The sequence below is a fragment of the Rhodnius prolixus genome, unplaced genomic scaffold (assembly GCF_049639745.1).
Source record: "Rhodnius prolixus isolate KJV_2025 unplaced genomic scaffold, Rpr scaffold_12, whole genome shotgun sequence".
NCBI classification, from domain to species: Eukaryota; Metazoa; Arthropoda; class Insecta; order Hemiptera; family Reduviidae; genus Rhodnius; species Rhodnius prolixus.
Window position 1 is genome coordinate 14891801 of NW_027411635.1, and position 19646 is coordinate 14911446.

The 19646-nt window shown below is 32.0% G+C and overlaps 2 protein-coding genes across 2 annotated transcripts; one reads left to right on the forward strand and one right to left on the reverse strand.

The window, feature by feature from the left end:
- Positions 1 to 2531: 2531 nt before the first annotated feature.
- On the reverse strand, positions 2532 to 6389 carry Lamtor1 (Late endosomal/lysosomal adaptor, MAPK and MTOR activator 1). Its single transcript, XM_074143589.1, has 5 exons — positions 6225 to 6389; positions 4820 to 4896; positions 4228 to 4317; positions 3913 to 4117; positions 2532 to 3161 (listed from the first exon to the last, which is right to left on the reverse strand). The coding sequence occupies exons 1-5, from the start codon at positions 6264 to 6266 to the stop codon at positions 2988 to 2990; spliced, it is 588 nt and encodes a 195-aa protein (XP_073999690.1). The 5' UTR covers positions 6267 to 6389; the 3' UTR covers positions 2532 to 2987.
- Positions 6390 to 6887: 498 nt separating this feature from the next.
- On the forward strand, positions 6888 to 19557 carry LOC141462023 (ubiquitin-conjugating enzyme E2 L3). Its single transcript, XM_074143590.1, has 4 exons — positions 6888 to 7171; positions 7320 to 7415; positions 8529 to 8715; positions 18945 to 19557. Exons 1-4 carry the CDS (start codon positions 7145 to 7147, stop codon positions 19097 to 19099), a joined length of 465 nt encoding a protein of 154 aa, XP_073999691.1. The 5' UTR covers positions 6888 to 7144; the 3' UTR covers positions 19100 to 19557.
- The last annotated feature ends 89 nt before the right edge of the window (positions 19558 to 19646 follow it).

Here is a 19646-nt window from a genome sequence, read left to right on the forward strand (position 1 = left end):
CGGTCGCTGTCTGTATTAAGACATGCCAGTAAAAAAGTAAGAATCTGTATCGAGCTAGCTAGTGAAATCGTAATTTTTGTTCCATAACACTAGGAACTCGTTCATTGCTAGTTTAAACGTATCTGATCTATGATTTGTCTGAACTTTGACAAGCAGTACAATAATATACAAACAGTTCATTGTGTAAAGTAAAGAAACTTTCTAACAGAAGATGCTTAATGAATTAGTAAATACTCAAACATTACAGTTATGTGAGTTAACAAAGTATTTTATTGCCATATTAGAAGAATCAAATCGAAAAAGGGTAGCTAAGGGGAAATATTTCCTTAAATTTGATTGTATACTTGAAGTTGATCCCTACTATGACTTTTTTGGCTTAAACCTCTCTTTAAATGAATGAAACCTTTCTTTTTTTAAAATGAATCGTACGAATTCCAATATTATGTACCTAAACAAAAAATAAAAAACAAAAAAGTGGTTTAGATTTGATAATTAATGAAATATTTAAAAAAACTAAATAAATAATTTTAAATGAAGTGCTGAATGGGCGCACTATCTTCTAAATCTAATAATAATAGTATTTAATTCATGAAAAAATTCTCATTTAATAGTGTATGAGAGAATTAAGAACGTTTTACAACAGACGTCACCAAATTGATGCAACGATTTATAGAGGTATTTCTCTAATTAATTTTCCAACAAAATTTTACAAATATTCTCGAAAACAGACGTTTGGCAGTAGAGAATAATGTTACAATTAAAGAGGTAAGAACGGCAATATAATTTAAGCCGGATTCCGTGAAGGAAGCTGTAGAGAGGGTAAATTATCACTGATAATTTAGTCATTTTACCTTCCACAATTCTCGTGAAATTGCGCTTAACTCAAATCTCTATGAATGGGGGTCTTTATGGTTTTCAAAACTGCTTTCGATTCCATGAATCACCACAAATTATAGAATACACTGTACATGTTGGGCATCGGAGCCATATCATTGCGAATCATGCTGTCTCAGTACGAACTGAAAAGAAATTATGTTAACACTAATAACCAAGATACTAAGGAAATTCAGTCACCAAGAATTTTTTTCAAAGAGTTCTCTTTTCCCCCTAATTATTCATTTGGTTTTTAATTATTTAAAATCATTTTATGAAGGATAAATTAAAAATAGGGAACTTTTTTTATGCGATTTGTTGATCCTGTCAACCTTTGATGCTCAAGAAAATATCTGAGTTCCACAGCAATACTGTAACGCCATCGGTTCGGATAGGACCATTAAGTAATTGTAATTATAAAGTTTCTGAAAAATAGAAACCTGTTCTTTGATGGTCCAACGTTGCAATAACAGTACAAAAATAAAGAATAATTCTCTAGTTGACCGGTAAAATCGTGATTCGTGCACGGAACCGGTCAGTGCTGCTTATTAACTTATCATTCGCCTCAATGTAGACATAACTGTGTAATAACAATAAAAAAAATGGTCAGTAGATAATCAGTTTTGATCCAACCATGGAAATGGGTCAGTGCGGTTCAAACACATTTGGCCGTCTGACGAGAGTACGAAAAGTAGGAATTCGTTTCTAGCTGACCGGTGAAATCGTTATTGTTTTTTCCTAACTATTGTCAGTGCTGATTTATAAATATCTGGTTTGTCTGCGTTTTGACATACTATCAGTGCAAAGACAGCCCAAACAAAAAATGAGAATTAGTCCCTATCATGCTTATAAAATCGAAGAATTTTTCCCTGTTACCTACAACTGGATAGCCGCACAAAAAATATGAATTTGTCTCTAGCTGACAGGTAATATATAATTTTTTATCCAAACTACCGGGAAGCAGGTCAGTTTTGGTTCATACAAGGATGAGTGTCTGAATTTAGACACAATTGCAAGATAACAAAATAAAAACTAAGGATTATTATTTAATAAATAATAGCCGGCCAATAAAATTGTAATTTTTTTGTTCCTTACCAGCAAAAATGCGCCTGATGTTGGATCATATTTTGTTGGTCATCTTAGTAGACACAGCATTGCGATATTAGTAAAAAAGTTAGTAGTAATTTTTGTTTTTCATCTTCAGAAATGAATTTAGTACTGATTATAAATCTCTGGGTATCTTAATATAAACATAACTGTGCAATAACTGTACCAAAATTAACAATTCGTTCTTAACTGAGGGGTGAAATCGAATTTTTTGGCCTCTAAACTTGAAAAGATTACGTTGTCATATAATCTTTGCAATCGTTTTAAGTTTTGTATCAGTATTTATGGCCGTACTAAGTAGTTTAGAAAAGAAGGAATCTTACTTACAAGGGAGTATGCACTGAATGAGGCATAATCTATGTACTGTTTATTTTACTGTAAAAATTATACTTTTATTGAAATAACGTTTCTAGAGAAAAATTTAAAAGGGGTTGAATATAATAAAAACAAAAAAATTAATAAAAAATAGGTTTTTGTCATTACTTAAGAGCATCCTCCCTTGTATATATTTATAAGATAAAATTCAGGTAAAAAAACAAAAAACAAATAAATAAATGATAATAATAAAATATCTTTTATTTTTAGTATAATCTTAAAATTAAGAACTAGAATTTTTCATTTCACAAAACAAAATTTAGAAAAAAAACAGCTGCTTTTATGTTAACATATGATTAATAATCTGAACTTTATTGAAATATAAACGCTAAAATAAGTAACGAGAACGTGACAGATATCATCTTACTTGCGAATGCGGGCCAGCTGCGTCCCTCATAAATCAACAATAAAACACACATAACTCAAGTTAACGAACTACACATTGGTTTAACAAAATTTTCATATTTCTTATTCTTAAATGTTGTTTTCGGGAATTACATTACACAAATTTCAAATCATAATTTTTATTTTTTACCTTTCAATATAATAGTTCCACAAATATGATTCATTCAAATAATTATTGAAATAATGTTAGATACTGAATTCATGAATAGTCTATGTTCTGCCCTAAACTAAGTTTGTTCAGCAGGCATCTCACAACTCTGCGGCAAATGTGTGTTATTTGGCAGTACGCTAGGTGATACGACTCTCTTTTGTGGAATGTGAAAAGGAACAACTAGATCTTCAGTATGAGTGACCTTCACAGATGATAATGCTGACTTTACCTTCGAAGCAGACAACTTTATCTGAAATATGTAAAGATTTGGTTGAACACAACTTTCTCTTACTGCATCTAATCTAATTTCTTTCTCTTAAAACCATGCGAAAAGTGTATTTTCATGGTTTATGGTGAGAGACTGTAGTAGCGAGAGTCTGGTTATTTAAAGGTTTTTTTTTAACCCCTAGGAGGAGTAGAAATGGACTAGTAAATTTTCAGGGATCCTGACCCAACAGTACAATAAACATTACCTTCAATCCTCCGACACTAACGTCAAAATACAAAAAATGATCTAACTTACTATGCACAGTTACGGAGATAGAAAGTACTTATTTTGACAATCCGGGTGAACTAAAACAATGGATTAGATTAGGCCGAATGAGAAGGATATAAAAAAAAAGATACGTTGTGCGAGTGGTGGAACTATGAGTACACCATTCACATTGAACTGGTTGATGACAGCGCGTGGATTACATTTTGGTAAAACGCTAAGAATGCTCCTTTAATAAGATAATGCAATGTCAAGTACATTGTCAAATGTCCTCATTACGTGAAGGTGAATATTTTGTCTTTAAGGACAGCTACAGGCGTTAGAAGGACAACCAACTTATTGGTTCGCTGGTGCGCCTAAGTTATAGAAAATTGTGGTCAACATTTCGAGAAAATGGCATAACAAATGAGTAAACAAATCATTTTTGAATTTTAACACACATACTATTGTTTCACCCTCAGTTGTTTCTATAACAAAGTATTTAAATATACATCGTCGAAATACTTACAAAACTATATTCACAAGCAGTAACAGGAGGTTCAGAAAATAGTGTTTCTGGAAATGGTACATCTTCCATTAAAGTGTAAATAGGTTTACTGACTGGTAAAAAATGATTTACTGAATCTACTTTAGATATGTAAGCTGAACGCCTCTCTAAATATTCATTTTGTTCCATCATATGAGGACCCAATGTAGAAATATCGATCACATTTCTAAAAATAATAACTATGTTGAAGTATCAATAAATTTCATAGTATTTTATAACATAATTTTATATTTATTGCTATGATTTTTATTTTTAATAAAATAGATCATAGCTTACATTGCTGTTTGTTGCAATATTTTGTTCAGCATACTCTGTTCATCGGACTTACTGGGCAGCGACTGTTGATATGGAGATACAACTGTCTCACTAAAAATTAATAAATGTATTAACGAGTTTAGGCACTGAGGGCAAGGGGTGATGCAGCTGATCGCATGATCTCCGATGAAATCCTCAAAGTACCAGACTTTTTTTTATAGGTTGAAAACTGTGGTTGGTCTCAAAGTGTACTCAACAAAGCTTAGGTTCATAGAAAGTAAAGAAATGGTAAGCAGACAAATTAGTAAGTTCATTATTTATTGTCTGATCTTTTTTCAAAAAACATAAATTTTTTGCTTTATATTTATAACACTTATACAACTGTCCTACTGGACTTAATTAATGTTTTAACGTTCCAATACATTTGTCTCAGTTTACTACGGATCTATGAGATAGATCTACGACCAAAAATAACATATTTTTTTCGTAGACATGGCACTTTTCGAATACACTTTGTTCTGTTAAAAAAAAGCAATAGCTATCGATAAAAAATAATACTGGGAGGAATTAAGTAGTAAATAATATTATTGCAACGCGAAATTGCTAAATATACCTTGGGATACGTTGACCATCACTAGAGTTAATAACTGGATCACTGATTAATCGAGTTCTTTCGTCTGCGTCTCCATTCTGTAGAAAACAACAAAATAACATTAAATGAATCTATGGTTTTATCAAACCAGGTTTAAAAAAAAATCAACTTTGACTTGAGCGAGTGAGCAAATATGTAGACGATTAGATAAATCTTCCAAACATTTTCATTTTGAAAGTTTCCAAGGTGTTGAATTTATCATTTCAATACATCATACAATTCCATTACACTGTAAGGAGTAACTGGGCGTTTTTTATTTTACTAATCAACTAAAGCAAATGAGTACCAATAACGAATTAAAAAAAGGGACTTGAACCATTCAATGAACCAATGATTCGATGCCAGAGGTCAATTTGGGAGATGGTATTTGTAAATTGTTTACTATGTAAGAATTCGGCAATAGTAGCGGTAGTATGAGAAATCAGAAGCCTTTGGCTCTTTGGGAGCTCAAAATCCACATATTCTGAGGCCGTCTGTCAAGCCTTATGCGAGCTTGCGTTAGCTTGTTTAATGATCTATTTATCAAAATTAACCAATGAGTTAAGCCGAAATAGATTGTATGCGTGACCTGAATAGTGTTCAGCTATAATGGCATGACTGTCAGGAACCAGCTAAAAATGAATTCTTCTACTTTACAATCACCATAATGTTTTACAAAACCCGGGAATTCTATATGGTCTGTTCTAACCTACAGTTCGGATTGTCCAAATAAATCTTTTCACCTTAAAATAAATTATTTTATGAACCAAAAATCGTTTGTGATACTTATTACAGACTTCAAATCAGCCTGCGGAAATGGATGTGTAATGAATGATTGGCAGCTTTTAGGAAACATAGTTTCCATCAAATTCACCTAACATTTTTTGATAAACGAAGATGCAGTCGGAATATCTGAATTTAAGGATAGAGGACTTATCAGAACCGAATCTTTCTAAATTATTACAAAACAGACCATGCATCACGCAGAAAAGAGCCTCCTCCTTTTACTTCACTTCTTTCGAAGAGGTGTAATAAATAGTTCCGCAAATCACCTTTTTCTACAATCTACTCCGTTTTATATATTTAAATTTGCTTTAAGGACAAAGATTTATGTTTTTTACAAGTAAAAATGACAGAGGGAAATGTTCTAACTTTGCAGAACTCAATCGATTACAAGTTGTGAAACCAATAAAAGAAAGATTAAATTAGATTTTTCTTTAAAATTGACTTAACAACTAACATTAACGTCTATTGGGCATCTTTTACTTTCTTCAGAGTTTTAAATGAGGTTCTGACAGGAATTCTACTTTGTTTTGAAAAAAAATTGCTAAAGAATCTGACGAAATTAAAAAAGTTTTTAAAATGTTGAGACAAAATTAATACAAACCTGCGACTTGGTTTCACCGCAACATGATAAACAGCATCCCATAATGAGGCATTAGTAACTTTTATAATTGTTAACCAAATTAGTTTCTGGACACTGGTAAATACAAGATTTGTGTAAACAACTACATCATCTAAAATAGAAAGATAATATGGAGGTAATAATGACAGTGTTGCCAGTTTATTGTATTTGAATGGAGGAATTGCAGGGGGGCCTTAAAATCCAGATCCTTGCTAGTAAAAATCCTGTGAAATAAAATGTGAAGTATAATTCCGTGAAACATAATCTACCGCTATCTCCGTCGCCTCTCAACTTATATGACCGATACCTGTTTATTGAATATCTTTACCAATAAACGCAGCAAAGTCATCTTTGTTCTTAAAAAGTCAGTTTACTTCTTCGCTGCAATTATTTATTTTGTGAGGAGAGCTCAGGCTCCAGATTTTTTTTTTTCTACGCTGAACGTGGTTGGTCCCCTTTGTAGTAAACTCTTCTGATGGAGGACTGATTGTTTGTTTGAGGGACAAAATATACTACTGCCTTTACCATTTAACTTTTTGTTTACTACATTACGAAAAATCTACAACGCGAATGTAATTAAAAATTAAACCTTGAACTTTACTTATCTATTGCTTTATTAGGCACTAAATTTTATATTGTTAAAAAAGTTTGCAATAGATTTGTTATTTGCATTGGGCTCATGATAATTGCAGTTATAGTATACACTTGAATATTATTATATAAGTTGTATCTATGGTAACCCCAATTAATTAACCTCCACTGGACACAATAATTGCGCGAGCACTGGGTCACATCAGCTGTGTGACTACTGTTTTTAACTAACTTAAAAGATAGTCATTTCTTTTTATTTTTTATAATTTCATTTTTATGAGAAAAAATATTTATTTTATTTAGTTTCAAACATGGCAGCAACAAGGAGGTTACAGAAGGTACTTTGGAAGTGATGAAATTTTAAATTATACTTTTTTAATAACCTAACATTAAGGTTGTTAGAAATCTGTTAACAAATTAAACTGATAGTTTTTTTTCTTTTTCTTAAATTACTTGAATTTTGAAAGTATCCACTTCATATTTTAGGAGCTGCAGGATATACGCCAATCTGGACTAAGATCATTTCGTGATATACATGTAGATGAAGCAAATATTCTTATTTGGCAAGGCTTAATAGTACCGGTAAGTAAAGAAACGTATCAGTTACGGGGAGTTCTATAGTTTAAATGCCCATTTTTTTCTAATATATTGTTTTCTTAATGGAATCAGTGAATTCTTTATGTGTTTTGTAGGCCAGGTGGATAACTGCTTTGTTTAATTTTTCTTCTTTTATTTCTGTTTATGAAACAGATATTATTTTTCCAACTCGGGGGGCTTCCTTTCCCCTTTCATCGTTGCACATTCATTAATTACATACTTGCAATATCTCGAGCGCGCAGTATATGTGTAACATTTTCGTTTTTCTAATGATACCATCGTCCGTACACATACGCCTTCGGATGGAGGGTTTTAAATTCTACGTAACGTTTTGAAAATAAGAAATTGATATTCATCTGAAAAATTAAAAAAAACAGGTTACAAACATCTTCTAGATGTTATGTTTAACTAATAAGAGTACATTGTCTCTTTCTTTCTAAAACTCATAAAAAACTTAAAATTTTGGTACAAGACCTTGGGAGTGGTAAATGGGAGAAACATATTGGGAAATAAAACTAGAATATCAAATAATAAAGGTTAATCGTTTTTAGCACTCGATTAATTGCTGATGGTGAAATTCGGAATTTGTGGAAAGTCATTCGGAAATGAATTGGTAAAGAATCACCCCTTTGTCTTTTCAGTTCTTGCAGAACATATACCTTTCTTGAGTTGGCCATTTACTTCAAACGGATTGACCTTCTTTGGAAATTGTTAAAAAGTTGATAGGCTGTTGAAACAAGTCCATACGGTACTGTTCTACTTCCCTTTTTATTGTCGCTCAGAGAATGGAGGTTGCGGAAAAGGTGTTAGACGCTTCATTTCGCCAGTGATGACTACGTGTGGTGAGATTTAGTCAACCCTTTCCCCTGTAAAACCTTAACAGCATTATTTGATGGTATTCTAAATTATTAGTATTACTTATAAAAGTCGTATCACCGCTCATGGAGTTTGGAAAGAAACGCCGGATGGTAAATGACATGAATAGGGTCATCATTAGGTTTGTCTACAGATTTTTAAGTTCTCAATTCCAAAAAAGTACTAGTTGCTGCTCTTTCGGTTATTTCACTTTTAATTAATAGATTTTCATTTTCATTTTAGGATAATGCACCGTACAATAAAGGAGCTTTTAGAATCGAAATCACATTTCCTGCTGAATATCCTTTTAAACCACCTAAAATTATTTTTAAGACGAAGATATATCATCCGAATATAGATGAAAAGGGACAAGTGTGTCTACCAATAATTAGTGCAGAAAATTGGAAACCTGCTACCAAAACCGACCAAGGTAAAATACTTAAATTTTTAGCAATAATTTTTTTGTTATGACATTATATCTTTGTGTGTGTAAAAATATTGGATTTAAACGCGACACGATTTACGGAAGGGATTCCTTTAAACAAATATTTGTTATCAAAGAGAACATTTCCTGAGTTATTTGAGACATTGCAAGTTGGTCTTGTCTTAGACTAAAGTGGGGTATAAAAAAAATTAATTCTGAAATTAGCAGGAGGTAGTAAGCTCGTTTGGAGCCTTCTGATTCGGCCAGTCCTATCCCTCTCACTTCTTGCTTCTTTGAAATAATTCTGAAACCTGTATTTTGCTGACCGTTTTCTTATTGCTTTCATTGATTTTTAAAAATTGTATTCTAGATGTATATATACATATATAGGCTTAATCCAAAAATCTATACCATAATATCATAAATAAGCGATTTAATCAGTATCCATAATCATAAGTAAACTACTTAAGTGGGACTACTAACCTAATTCTTTTTTCTTGTTACATGTAACATTTCTTGAATCTCGCCACTCTCTTGTACGTTATAATTAAAATTATTGCGGTAGATTAGATTAGATTAGATTAAATTAGGGTGGCCTCAAGGCCTGCGCCACCGCGACACCTATGGATCTATTGTGGCTCTCCGGCTTTAGAGCTCACCCTCCAGACCCGTCCGTTTAATCAGACTCTTAATTCTGGAGAGTGGCTCCTGGGTAAAGCTCTCAGGCCTTGGTTTTTCCCCCCCGAGAAGTAACATCCTTAGCCATACGAGCCCCTCACACTGACACAACACGTGCAGTGCCGTTTCCTCCTCTTCCTGACAGAACCTACAAAGGCTATCATCTGCCAGGCCCATGCGATGCATGTGCTTTCTGAGCCTGCAGTGGCCCGTTAATAGGCCTACAATTATCCTTATGGCCCCACGGCCTTGACGGATTAATATTATTGCGGTAAATAAACTCATTAAAAACCAAATTCTAGTTCAAAGTCATAATTGCCGCATTTTATTTTGAGGATGTTTTTTATTTTTAAAAATGTAACTATTCAATAATTTCATCAACAAAATGTAATGATATATAACTTTTTTTTCTAAAAAGATGAACTTAAATTTTGTATATCAGAAAATTTTGTTATTAGAAATTGTTTTACTTCTATCAGTTGTGAAAAGTTTGTTCAGTGCTACCTTGGCGCTTTTTTAATGAGTTTTGTCTTTATTAAAGTTACGAGTTTTCAATGACTCCTTCACTCCGCTTTAATTATTGCAGTAATTTCTTCGACTGTATTAGTAAAATAACTGAACTGTTTTAGTTGTCCATTGACGTAAGGAATCTTGTTCATAAAGGCTAAATTTCTGAAGTAGTTGTTATTTGGATTGTGAAGTTTTGTCTTAGAGAAAAATTTTGTTTTGTCTAAACTTAATTATTTACTATTTTTATAATGACATATTAATAATAATTAATGGTTACGACGAATTCCAGCTCTTGCTCTGCTGATATTTAGTAATTTTCGCAGGAGTCTGAATTTATTTTTTGAAGATCGATTAAATGATAGAAATAAAAAATGGTTCAATTGCAAATAAACATTTCCTATTGAACATTGTTTACTGCTCCTACCACCCGACTGCGTCAGTTATGGTTTTGTACTGAGAAACTCGTTTGCTTGTTTCTTTTTTTTTTACCTACAGTAAGCACAATTTATTGAACGTAATTATTTTTAGACATACAAAAGGATTGCTGTCAGCTGCCTTAGTTCAGTAGTTTACTATGGGATTAATTTATGTAAGTTTGACATGTATATAAATATATAAATAAAACACAACTACGTTATTGAAGTTTTGAGTCTGTCTTTGAGTACTTTTTTTTTGAGAAGCTTAGGGTCAGCATAAGCCTACTAAGATTTCAAATCCAGTATTGCTGTCGCGTCAAATGTAATTGCTCGTTGTGATGGGAGGATTTGTTCTCCAAAATATTTCAGTGGGTATTTGCACCATATTATCAATACCTCCTGGACGCACAGGCTTACTGCCTGAATTTTCATCTGTAACAAATATAGTACTACGGTCTTGCAAAAGTTTTACATTCCTACACCTTGGCTGATCGGATTGTAATAATTTTTTCTATTAATTGCTTACTATCTGTAATCTGTTGAAGTTTTTTAAGCTTGGTTTTTTTTTAATTGTATTTTTGGTTTGTAATTATGATGGAAACTTTGAATGAAACTTTTTTTTTGTTTTTTCATCGGCCAGGAAGTATTACTACTGCGATATGTATAAATCGAAATCTAATTCAAAAAAGAAAATTACAATAGGGTGAGAGGAAAAAAGAAAAAGTACAAAAGATATAGTCCATAGAAGTTGGCCTAGTGCATGCTTCCCTTAATTTTTAAGAAAGTAATTGAAGTTGAGATCTGCATTGTGTTCTCGAATTGGCCAGACGATGACGTCGCAAAGAAATTTTGTGTTAGGGAAACAGAAAAATTGGACAAGTGGGAAGGGAAGTGGAAGTGTGAATGTCAAAAATTTGGCAAAAAGTCACAATATATCTTCTCTACTCAAATACGATGAAATAAGAGTTCTAGTATGTGTGCCGACTGAGCACACTTGGGCCCGAAATAGTACGGGAGGTAGACTGAATTTCACAATTTTGATGAGGTGGTTAGAAAAATCGATATTTTACTACCTAGTTCAGTGTACCCCTACCCATCACTAGGTTCATTGTGTTTCAGGAAAGGAGTTACATAACGGTATTCTAAGACTGTTTGGATTCAAGATTATCTTGATATTAGTTGGGATACTGCTTCTAAGGGAGGGATTTTCTTTTTGGAGTGTTAATAATTAAGATCAGAATCCGCGCTCTTGAAAAAAACTGTAGTGATAATAATAATTTTCAATTAGAGATTTTGTGTTTTACATAGAAGGCAGTAATTTTCAATTAGAGTTGTTTGTGTTTTACATAAGGGGCAGTCTACACATTAGACGAGAGTTAATGTTTAAATGATAATGGCGGTAATGGCCATCGTAGTCGTCGCTTCAATAAATAGTAACAGTAATATTCAAGTTAAGCATATTAAAATTATTATCTTTATTTCTATTAAACTTATGTGAATATATTTACAAAAAAAAAAATTAAATAAAATGAAAAAGTGATAGTATTAAATTCAAATAAAAAATAGATGAGAATTCAAAGTATTCTTCGATTTCACTAATAATTTTGTTATAACCATACAAGAAATAATATAAGGAATATGTTCTGTTAGTAAGTAATAATTAGGAACATATTAACCAACTACCAATAAATTCATTTAAGCTTTCGAAAATGTATCTTCAGTTTGTTGGATATTTGAGATACCGGTAAAATAACTTAGACATCATTTTCTTGTTTCAATTTGTTACTGCGTGATTAATGCCGCTATTTCTACATTCTTTTTGTTATTTTTTGGTCTATCATGCTCTTAAATGCAAGTAAAAGCCTTTAGGTAATCGTTAACATGAAAAACAAGATTTGTTTATTTTTTAGTCCGTAATTTTTCTAAACTTGAACTGAGTTTAATGTTTGGAGAATAAGGTTAAACGTTGAATTTCAAAGAGATAGAAGTAAATTGCAGTAAAATATAGTGCTAATGATGGTGCAACTGCTACAGAGGAGACAAAGAGTAACTTAAATGAGTGATCATTTTTGAGATTTACAACTGTAATGAAAAAGTTGGAACAAAATATTCCGGCTTAAAGTTTTTTTAAGAAATATATATATACCTATTAATATTTTTCTTGGAGCACCCTTAGGATGAATGTAATGAAAATATTAATATCGTTGATATATTGTAGCAAGTATGTTTCTGAAAATGTAAATATTTTTTATCAGAGAGCGAAATGATTCTTCTTTTACATAATAACCAATGTGCTAAATGTGTATTATGTTTGAATAATAATAAATAATAATATTCACGTTTTGAACAAGTAATTATTATTTATTAATTTATTTATCTGCTCTAGAAAAATAACTGTCAAAAACACTTCTTCGACTGATCTGGATTTCGGAGCCGAACTGTATGAGCTCCTCAAATCGCTGCAACTATCATAGCATCCAGTCCTTCCAATCGAAAGTTCTTCATCATTTTATTAACGTTCCCTGTGTCTCCAATTTAATGCTTATTCAAACGCCGTATGCCTAATTATTTCACAACTTTACTGTTTTCCTTCCTCGCGATTTGTTACTCAGCTTGGCATCACATGTAAAGCATAAATAATGACCCCCTACATAAATATGTAGTTCTTTTAAATAATTTGAAAAGAATAATAAAAGTAATAACTAGCGTTGTAGGCAATTTGTTGAATTTTATAGAGTTACTAGGGAAGGTAATTAATAAAATAGACTATCAAACTATGACGGTAATAAAAGTAATCACCTATTTTTTCAGGCGGGCTTAGCGTCCAACTACCAATTAGGTGTTGTGGACGGGGGCTGAAACTCATACTTTACTATAAACAATTTTTTCTAACAAATAAAAAGTAGTCATACGCGGGATTCAAACTGGGGACCACCCACTTTCAAAGCCACGCTCTTGACCACACCCTCCCCATGACGGTAATGTATTTTATAGGCGTATGAAAAATTCCAGATATTGAGATTTACAAAGTAGTTCATTAATAAATAGCGGAGTGTTTACAAAACGATTCTTCTGTTCCAAACCATCTTTTTCATAAAACTGCAAGAAATTCAATCAATAATAATTTGTTCCGTGGTAATTGATGTAAATATCAATTAACGTTTCTTAACTTAGTCAGGCCCACTTCTACCGTTCGATGTAGAGGTAATATCAACTATACTTGATTATATTGTTCATCATTATTATTTTTATCTCGCTTTTAATTTTTTTCGTCGGAAAAACTCTTGCTAGAAGTTTACGCATACTAAATTTTATTGTTCATTGTTTTAGCATTTCTGCTTTATATCTTTATATGTAATAACACTTTTTCTGTCACATACATACAATATTGAATCTCATATTGAATCAAATGGTGTGGTGATAACTTGGGAAAAGCTTAATGTGGAAGTTAAATTTCTCTGCTTAGAACTGATGAACCTATCTTTGAAAATAATGAAAATCTGAAACCTTAGAGAATACAAGAAAACAAGCGTGCTACGGCGGATGAAATCACGATATTATCTAGCAATGCGGATCCATCCAGGTTGTTCATGTTAAGGCGGTAGTGAAAAATTATAAGGATGTCTGTCATTCATATGTTCCTCCAGCCTTTATCATTTATGATGCAACAGCAATGGCTTTACAACAATGATGTTTCCCACTTAAGGCTTGCCAGTGAAGGAGCTACAAACCACCTAATATATTTGTTGTGTTTTCTTTTTAATAAGTGCTCTTTAATAAGTCGTCAGTCTAAAAGTAAAATAATATAAAAATTATTATACTAACTTACTCAGTGTTTAAATGAAAACTGATGTGAAACAGTTATTAGACAAGAATCTCTAAGAAGTAATACAAAGTTCTATTTACAAATCGATTTTGGGGCCATTTATTGTACAAGTTCTTACTTTTCGTAAATCATATTCCTCGCAATCTGACATGATCGCAGTTCTTTAATTAAAACGTTTTCTGTTCGAACCAACGAACTTGCTCTGTCTCCCTGCTTTTATTTAGAAAGACAAACAAACAAAAACTAATGATAAAAATGCAATACCCGAAAAATAATAACTCTGCAATTTTATTTTCAGGTACCTTGCCAATGCAGGTTCCTTAACTGTTTTTGCATTATAACTGCAGAACTGGAATTTCACCTTGAGCGAAATAATTCAGGAACTGTGCAAGCAAAAGTAGAAACGTTATTAAAGGTGAAATGCATGTCTTAAAACTGTTAACACAATTAAGTAGACTATCCATAAAATAGGGAAGGGTTTTAAAAATATAATCGTTTACCTTGAAACAGATTCAGGGTAAAATAGTGCATGAGGCCAATGAGCAAACTCCAAATGATGCTGTTCAGGACCGCTGGCAGGTCTGTGTGAGCTTAAACCTTCTTTAGTACATTAGCTCACCTAACCTCGCAAAGGCGCTACAATGAGTATACAGCATTTTGAAAGCTGTATCAATGCCCCCAAGCACAATGAAACTATTGAATATCGTTTATTATTGTTCCTCTCTCTCACCCGGGCTTCAGTTGTTACTTCCGTCTCATGCTATAGCGTCGTACAATCTGTACAATACTTGGAATATTTTGTGGCAAAAACGCGCCATGTATCAATCAGTACGTTCGCCTTCCTCCAACTTCACCACCGCGTGGGCCTACCCTTAGAGTGCTTAATTTCTCTGAATCGTTAATAAAACAACTTAGGCATTATTTTTCATCCAAAGAAAACAATGTAAAAAGAGATAATAGTCTAGTTCAGTGATGGGCAAAGTACGGCCCGCGGGCCAACTCCGGCCCGCGAAAGTATTTAATCCGGCCCGCCGAGGGTCCATCGATATGGATAGTATATGGCCCGCTATAATTACGTTTTGACGGTCGAGAAATATAAAGTAGATTCTACTTAGTAGAATAATAGATGCATAACCTATAGGTGAAGCTAAACTAGCCGCGTAGTTACACAAGTGTGTAATGCTGTAATGTTTTTATAATATTATGATTAAAAGCTTTAACACAAAATGCATTTTTTCTATAATTCTGGCCCTCCTCTAGAATTTTTTTAAACTTTGTGGCCCCCCATTAAAAAAGTTTGCCCACCACTGGTCTAGTTAATAATTTTTGAGTGTTTAACGTACACGTTAAGATTCTTTAAACTGTCTTAGGTTTGGCGAATGTATGTAAAGAGATGGTGCAGGATAACTTCATACTTATGATGTTGATTAGAAGATACATATTTCTTAAATTTGTTGATGTCTATTTTTAAAGTCGTGAGTAACTTTTTAAGTAATTTACGGACCATAAAATAAATGTCACAATTATTTGTTGTATTTATATACTAATTTAAATGAACAGTGTTAAAACATAGATTAAACATTTTCTTTGATGTTCGAAAACGCGGAGTAATGAATCGATAATTCCGAAAGTAGCTTACAAACTACTGCATTTAGATTCGCTGTTGTGAACGCGTGGTGTTTGGTGTGATTTTTTGTTGTGTGTGCCGACATGTGTTTACAAGCTTTTTGATTGACGTAGTACTCATATTGCTGCTAACAAATTCTACTAATTTATTTAAATTGAGCACATCTTTTATTCTGAAAATTTACATTAATCTCCACAAGGCCATTCTGTATAATTAACTTTTTTAAAAAGTACTAGTTAAAATTCTATCCATGAATCTAATAATATTGATTATCAGAAAATAGTATGTGACCGCGAAGAATTACTGTAGGAACTTTTGAAAAAATTATGTTTAGAATGTACAGACAGGGTGTTTCTCTTTACCCCTGAAAACTATAACAATATTTTTAGCTGTTTAATTTTATTTACTACGACTTATTAACGGCTTTTAATTTATTATTTAGATATCTAAAGTATCCCGATTTACGGAACTTTTAAACTTAAACTTACGATTGCGTTTTAAGGTTGCAGATAATTTTTCATTAGTACACATTCATGTTAAAAGTATTCATTTTTTTTACTGTTTTGTATCCGCCTTTTTAGTAGATTAGCGAATGCAAAATGACGGCTTATTTGCAATTTTAGCGTAAAAAAAAAATACCGAATATTTCTTTTTAAATTAATAATCGCTCGATTTCTCTCGTCACATCTCTTTTTCTTTTTTCTGACTTAATTTGCTCTCGGTTGATTATAGTTTTAGTTTTTTAACTATTTTTTTTTTCTGCTTCGAGCTAAGCCAACTTTGTGAGCAACATTATATATTCTTTCTTTCTTTTTTGCTCTACGTCAGCTAAATAATACTTTGTTTCTTTTTTATATTTTATAGATCTGCTAAATTATATTCTCTCTGTTATTTCAATTCCTGTTATTGACTTAAATCATACTTTCTTTGTTTCTTTTTTATTTTCTCTTTATGAGTAAAATCATACTCTCGGTTTATTTTTTGATTTTTTTTTTTTAAAGCTAAATTATGCTTTCTCTGCTTCTTCTCCCTTTTATTAAACATTTATTTTCTAAATTATACTGTTTTCTTAATGCAATGTTTAATACAGTATTTTGTGAAAACCGCTTTTTCGGTCCCAATGGTTTCAAAAAATATATTACCGGTGAAATCTCAAAATAAAAACTCTGCAAGATTACAAAATACCTTCTCTAACTTAGTGGAGTAAGATAAAGTAACAGGCCATTAATTCATCCTAGAAGCAAACTGAGAACTTTGTGAAGTAGAATCAGATTTAAGTTAGGAATGTTAGAAAAATGAGTTACAAGTCCATGTTTGATAAAAACTTAGGGAATTAGGGGAAAAAAGTCTTCGATTTTACCCGACCTAGCACGCATTGTATCCTTGACCGGTTTCAGACTTTCATCCATCATCGAAGGTTTATTATTCACTTTGAAAAATGTAACTTTGCAGTTTATCACTTTATTCTTTAGCTCACACAGTGGAAGTAATCTGAGTAATATATCAAATAATTTATCTAAACAACCAACAACATTTGAGTCATATCAATTAATTAGAAGTAGACTCACTTTTTGTCTGCCCATTTGCAATAAATATGGTGTATAATTCATCCTCCCCGTAAGTCTGGTCTCCGAATTAAATTAAATTAAATATTGCAAAATATATAGGTACTTACAAAATCAGTGTCTTCAAAAAAAAAAAAAAAAAATGTAATAGATAATAATCACACTGTGTATATATACGATATTTATCTGTATATAACTAAAACCTCTTACAATGAATGCTGAACGACGTTTAAACAAATTGAATGTTATATAGAACTAACTTTAATAATTTTGAACGTTATAATGATGTAATTTTCCCCTCTTGTATCATTTGTTTACCTTAGAAAATTGATGCATATTCATAGCAAATGATGTTTATTTTAAACAAGTGGAAGAATAGAGGCTAGCACAAATGTTTATAAAATTCGTTAGGGATTTTTATAAATATTTATTTAAAATTTATATGAGTATACATACGAATAAGGATACATTTGTTTATTCATTGAAATTCATCATTATTACCTCTTTCTTTCCAGCGACAAATATGGTGTGAATCTCACATTACTTTCTACTACTACCATTCTGAAGGTTCGAACTCACAATTTTTGTTTTTTTAAACTCCGAGCATTTGAGTTACATGTAATCCTTAATATCATTTTACAGTTAGTGACTATACATAAGTGAAATGCAATTTTACTGGAATCCTTGAAAGGGTTGCAGCCCTTCGTCTGGTCATGGATACTACAACTGAGATATTATTGCTCTTAAAAGTAGTAAATATAGCTGGGGTTCCCTCTCTAACTTCTTCTTAGTTGGGATTTCTCCTATTGAGACAGCATTAACTTCTTAAATAGTCCTTTCAATGCTTCGGTAGGCTAATAGGCTGTTTCAGGGTCCATGTTCTTAACCATGTTCAGCGTTTGTCGAAAAGACTCGTTCCGCTCTTCTGAGTTCTACTTTTTAGCTTAAACAGTCACTTCACTGAGTTGGCTTGTGTTTGGAGAATAACTGGTATTTCATAATTGGTATTTTGTTAATTTAATGCGGTAAAAAGTAGAAGCTATACTTTGGTGGATGCGCGAGCCTCTTAAATATTATCTGATGACAAAAGATAAAGTCTATAATCTTCTTTTGCTCCCCTTGTTTTCTGTGTTCATCGGTTCAATCAATCAGGAAAGAAGGCAATCTTTCCTGATATTCTGGTCCCACCCACCTTTTTCCCATAAGGTAGTTCTAAAGGAATTTTAAAGTCTTCCCAACAGTTCAAACTATTCATCTCCAAGCGGTACTAATTATGGGAGCCCCTTGCTAGTAATTCCGGGAGCAAGGCAAAAATACCAAAATAAGTTAACCTCATGACGTTTCTAATTTATTCGAAAAGAAAATCTTCAGCACTGAGGAAGAGGAATTATCAAATTTTAAGGGCTAAAGATTCTTTAGTAAAGAATAGGAGTACACATACCGGCAAAAACGCTGCGGCTGGTCTTACTCAGAACTACAACTGTAATAACTATTTCCGGCGTCTGTCATATTGCCGCTCTCGCTGACTGTTGGGATACTGTTAACTTGTATTTCTTATTAAATTACCATGTTGCATTAGTTTTAATAGTAATTATACATTTATTTTGTTACAGTTATTCAAGCCCTTGTGGCGTTAGTTAACGATCCTGAACCGGAGCATCCTTTAAGAGCGGACTTAGCTGAAGAATTTACAAAAGATCGTAAAAAGTTTATAAAAAATGCCGATGATTTTACGAAGAAATATGCAGAGAGGCGGCCAGCTGACTAAGTACATTGCCAATTTTAAAAATAAACAAAAAATGTTCCAGATTTATAGATAACACAATTTTTTATATTTAAAGAAGTTTTGGAAACACTTTGAAAAATAAAAATAAAGCAATAATGCAACTGCAAGAAATAAGATGATGTTTAATATATTTGTAAATATAATAATTAAAAATATCATCTATATTGTTTTAAAACTATTATGTGTGTAAAGTAATAGTTCCACAAAGTATTAATTATTTGAAGTTCCAATAGGCATCTCACATTATTATGTACTTCATTTATTTTTTATTACTAATGTAACTATTATATTTTTGAAGGTGATTCACTTATTGTTCTTTCAGATGAATTGTGTTGTTATGGAGTTTTGAAATTTAGGCTTGCACTAGACGAAGCACATTTAAGCTTTTTGTCATATATTGTTTGAAAAAAAAATAACAAATTTTCGTAATGAAAACAAAATGCCCAGACTGTTATTTACCATTTCCCTCAAAAATCATTTATTTACATTCTATTTCAAACCAAAAAAAAATAACTCCGTCATTGTCAAT

What these genes read in the sequence shown, in the direction of transcription:
- LOC141462023 (XM_074143590.1), top strand. Translation starts at nt 7,145, where the DNA reads ATGGCAGCAACAAGGAGGTTACAGAAG. An exon ending in CAACAAGGAGGTTACAGAAG is followed by an intron (nt 7,172 to 7,319) that starts GTACTTTGGAAG and finishes TTCATATTTTAG; the next exon opens with GAGCTGCAGGATATACGCCA. An exon ending in GGCAAGGCTTAATAGTACCG is followed by an intron (nt 7,416 to 8,528) that starts GTAAGTAAAGAA and finishes TTTTCATTTTAG; the next exon opens with GATAATGCACCGTACAATAA.
- Lamtor1 (XM_074143589.1), bottom strand. Translation starts at nt 6,266, where the DNA reads ATGGGATGCTGTTTATCATGTTGCGGTGAAACCAAGTCGCAG. An exon ending in ATATTGCAACAAACAGCAAT is followed by an intron (nt 4,118 to 4,227) that starts GTAAGCTATGAT and finishes TATTATTTTTAG; the next exon opens with AAATGTGATCGATATTTCTA. An exon ending in CTGCTTGTGAATATAGTTTT is followed by an intron (nt 3,162 to 3,912) that starts GTAAGTATTTCG and finishes TACATATTTCAG; the next exon opens with ATAAAGTTGTCTGCTTCGAA.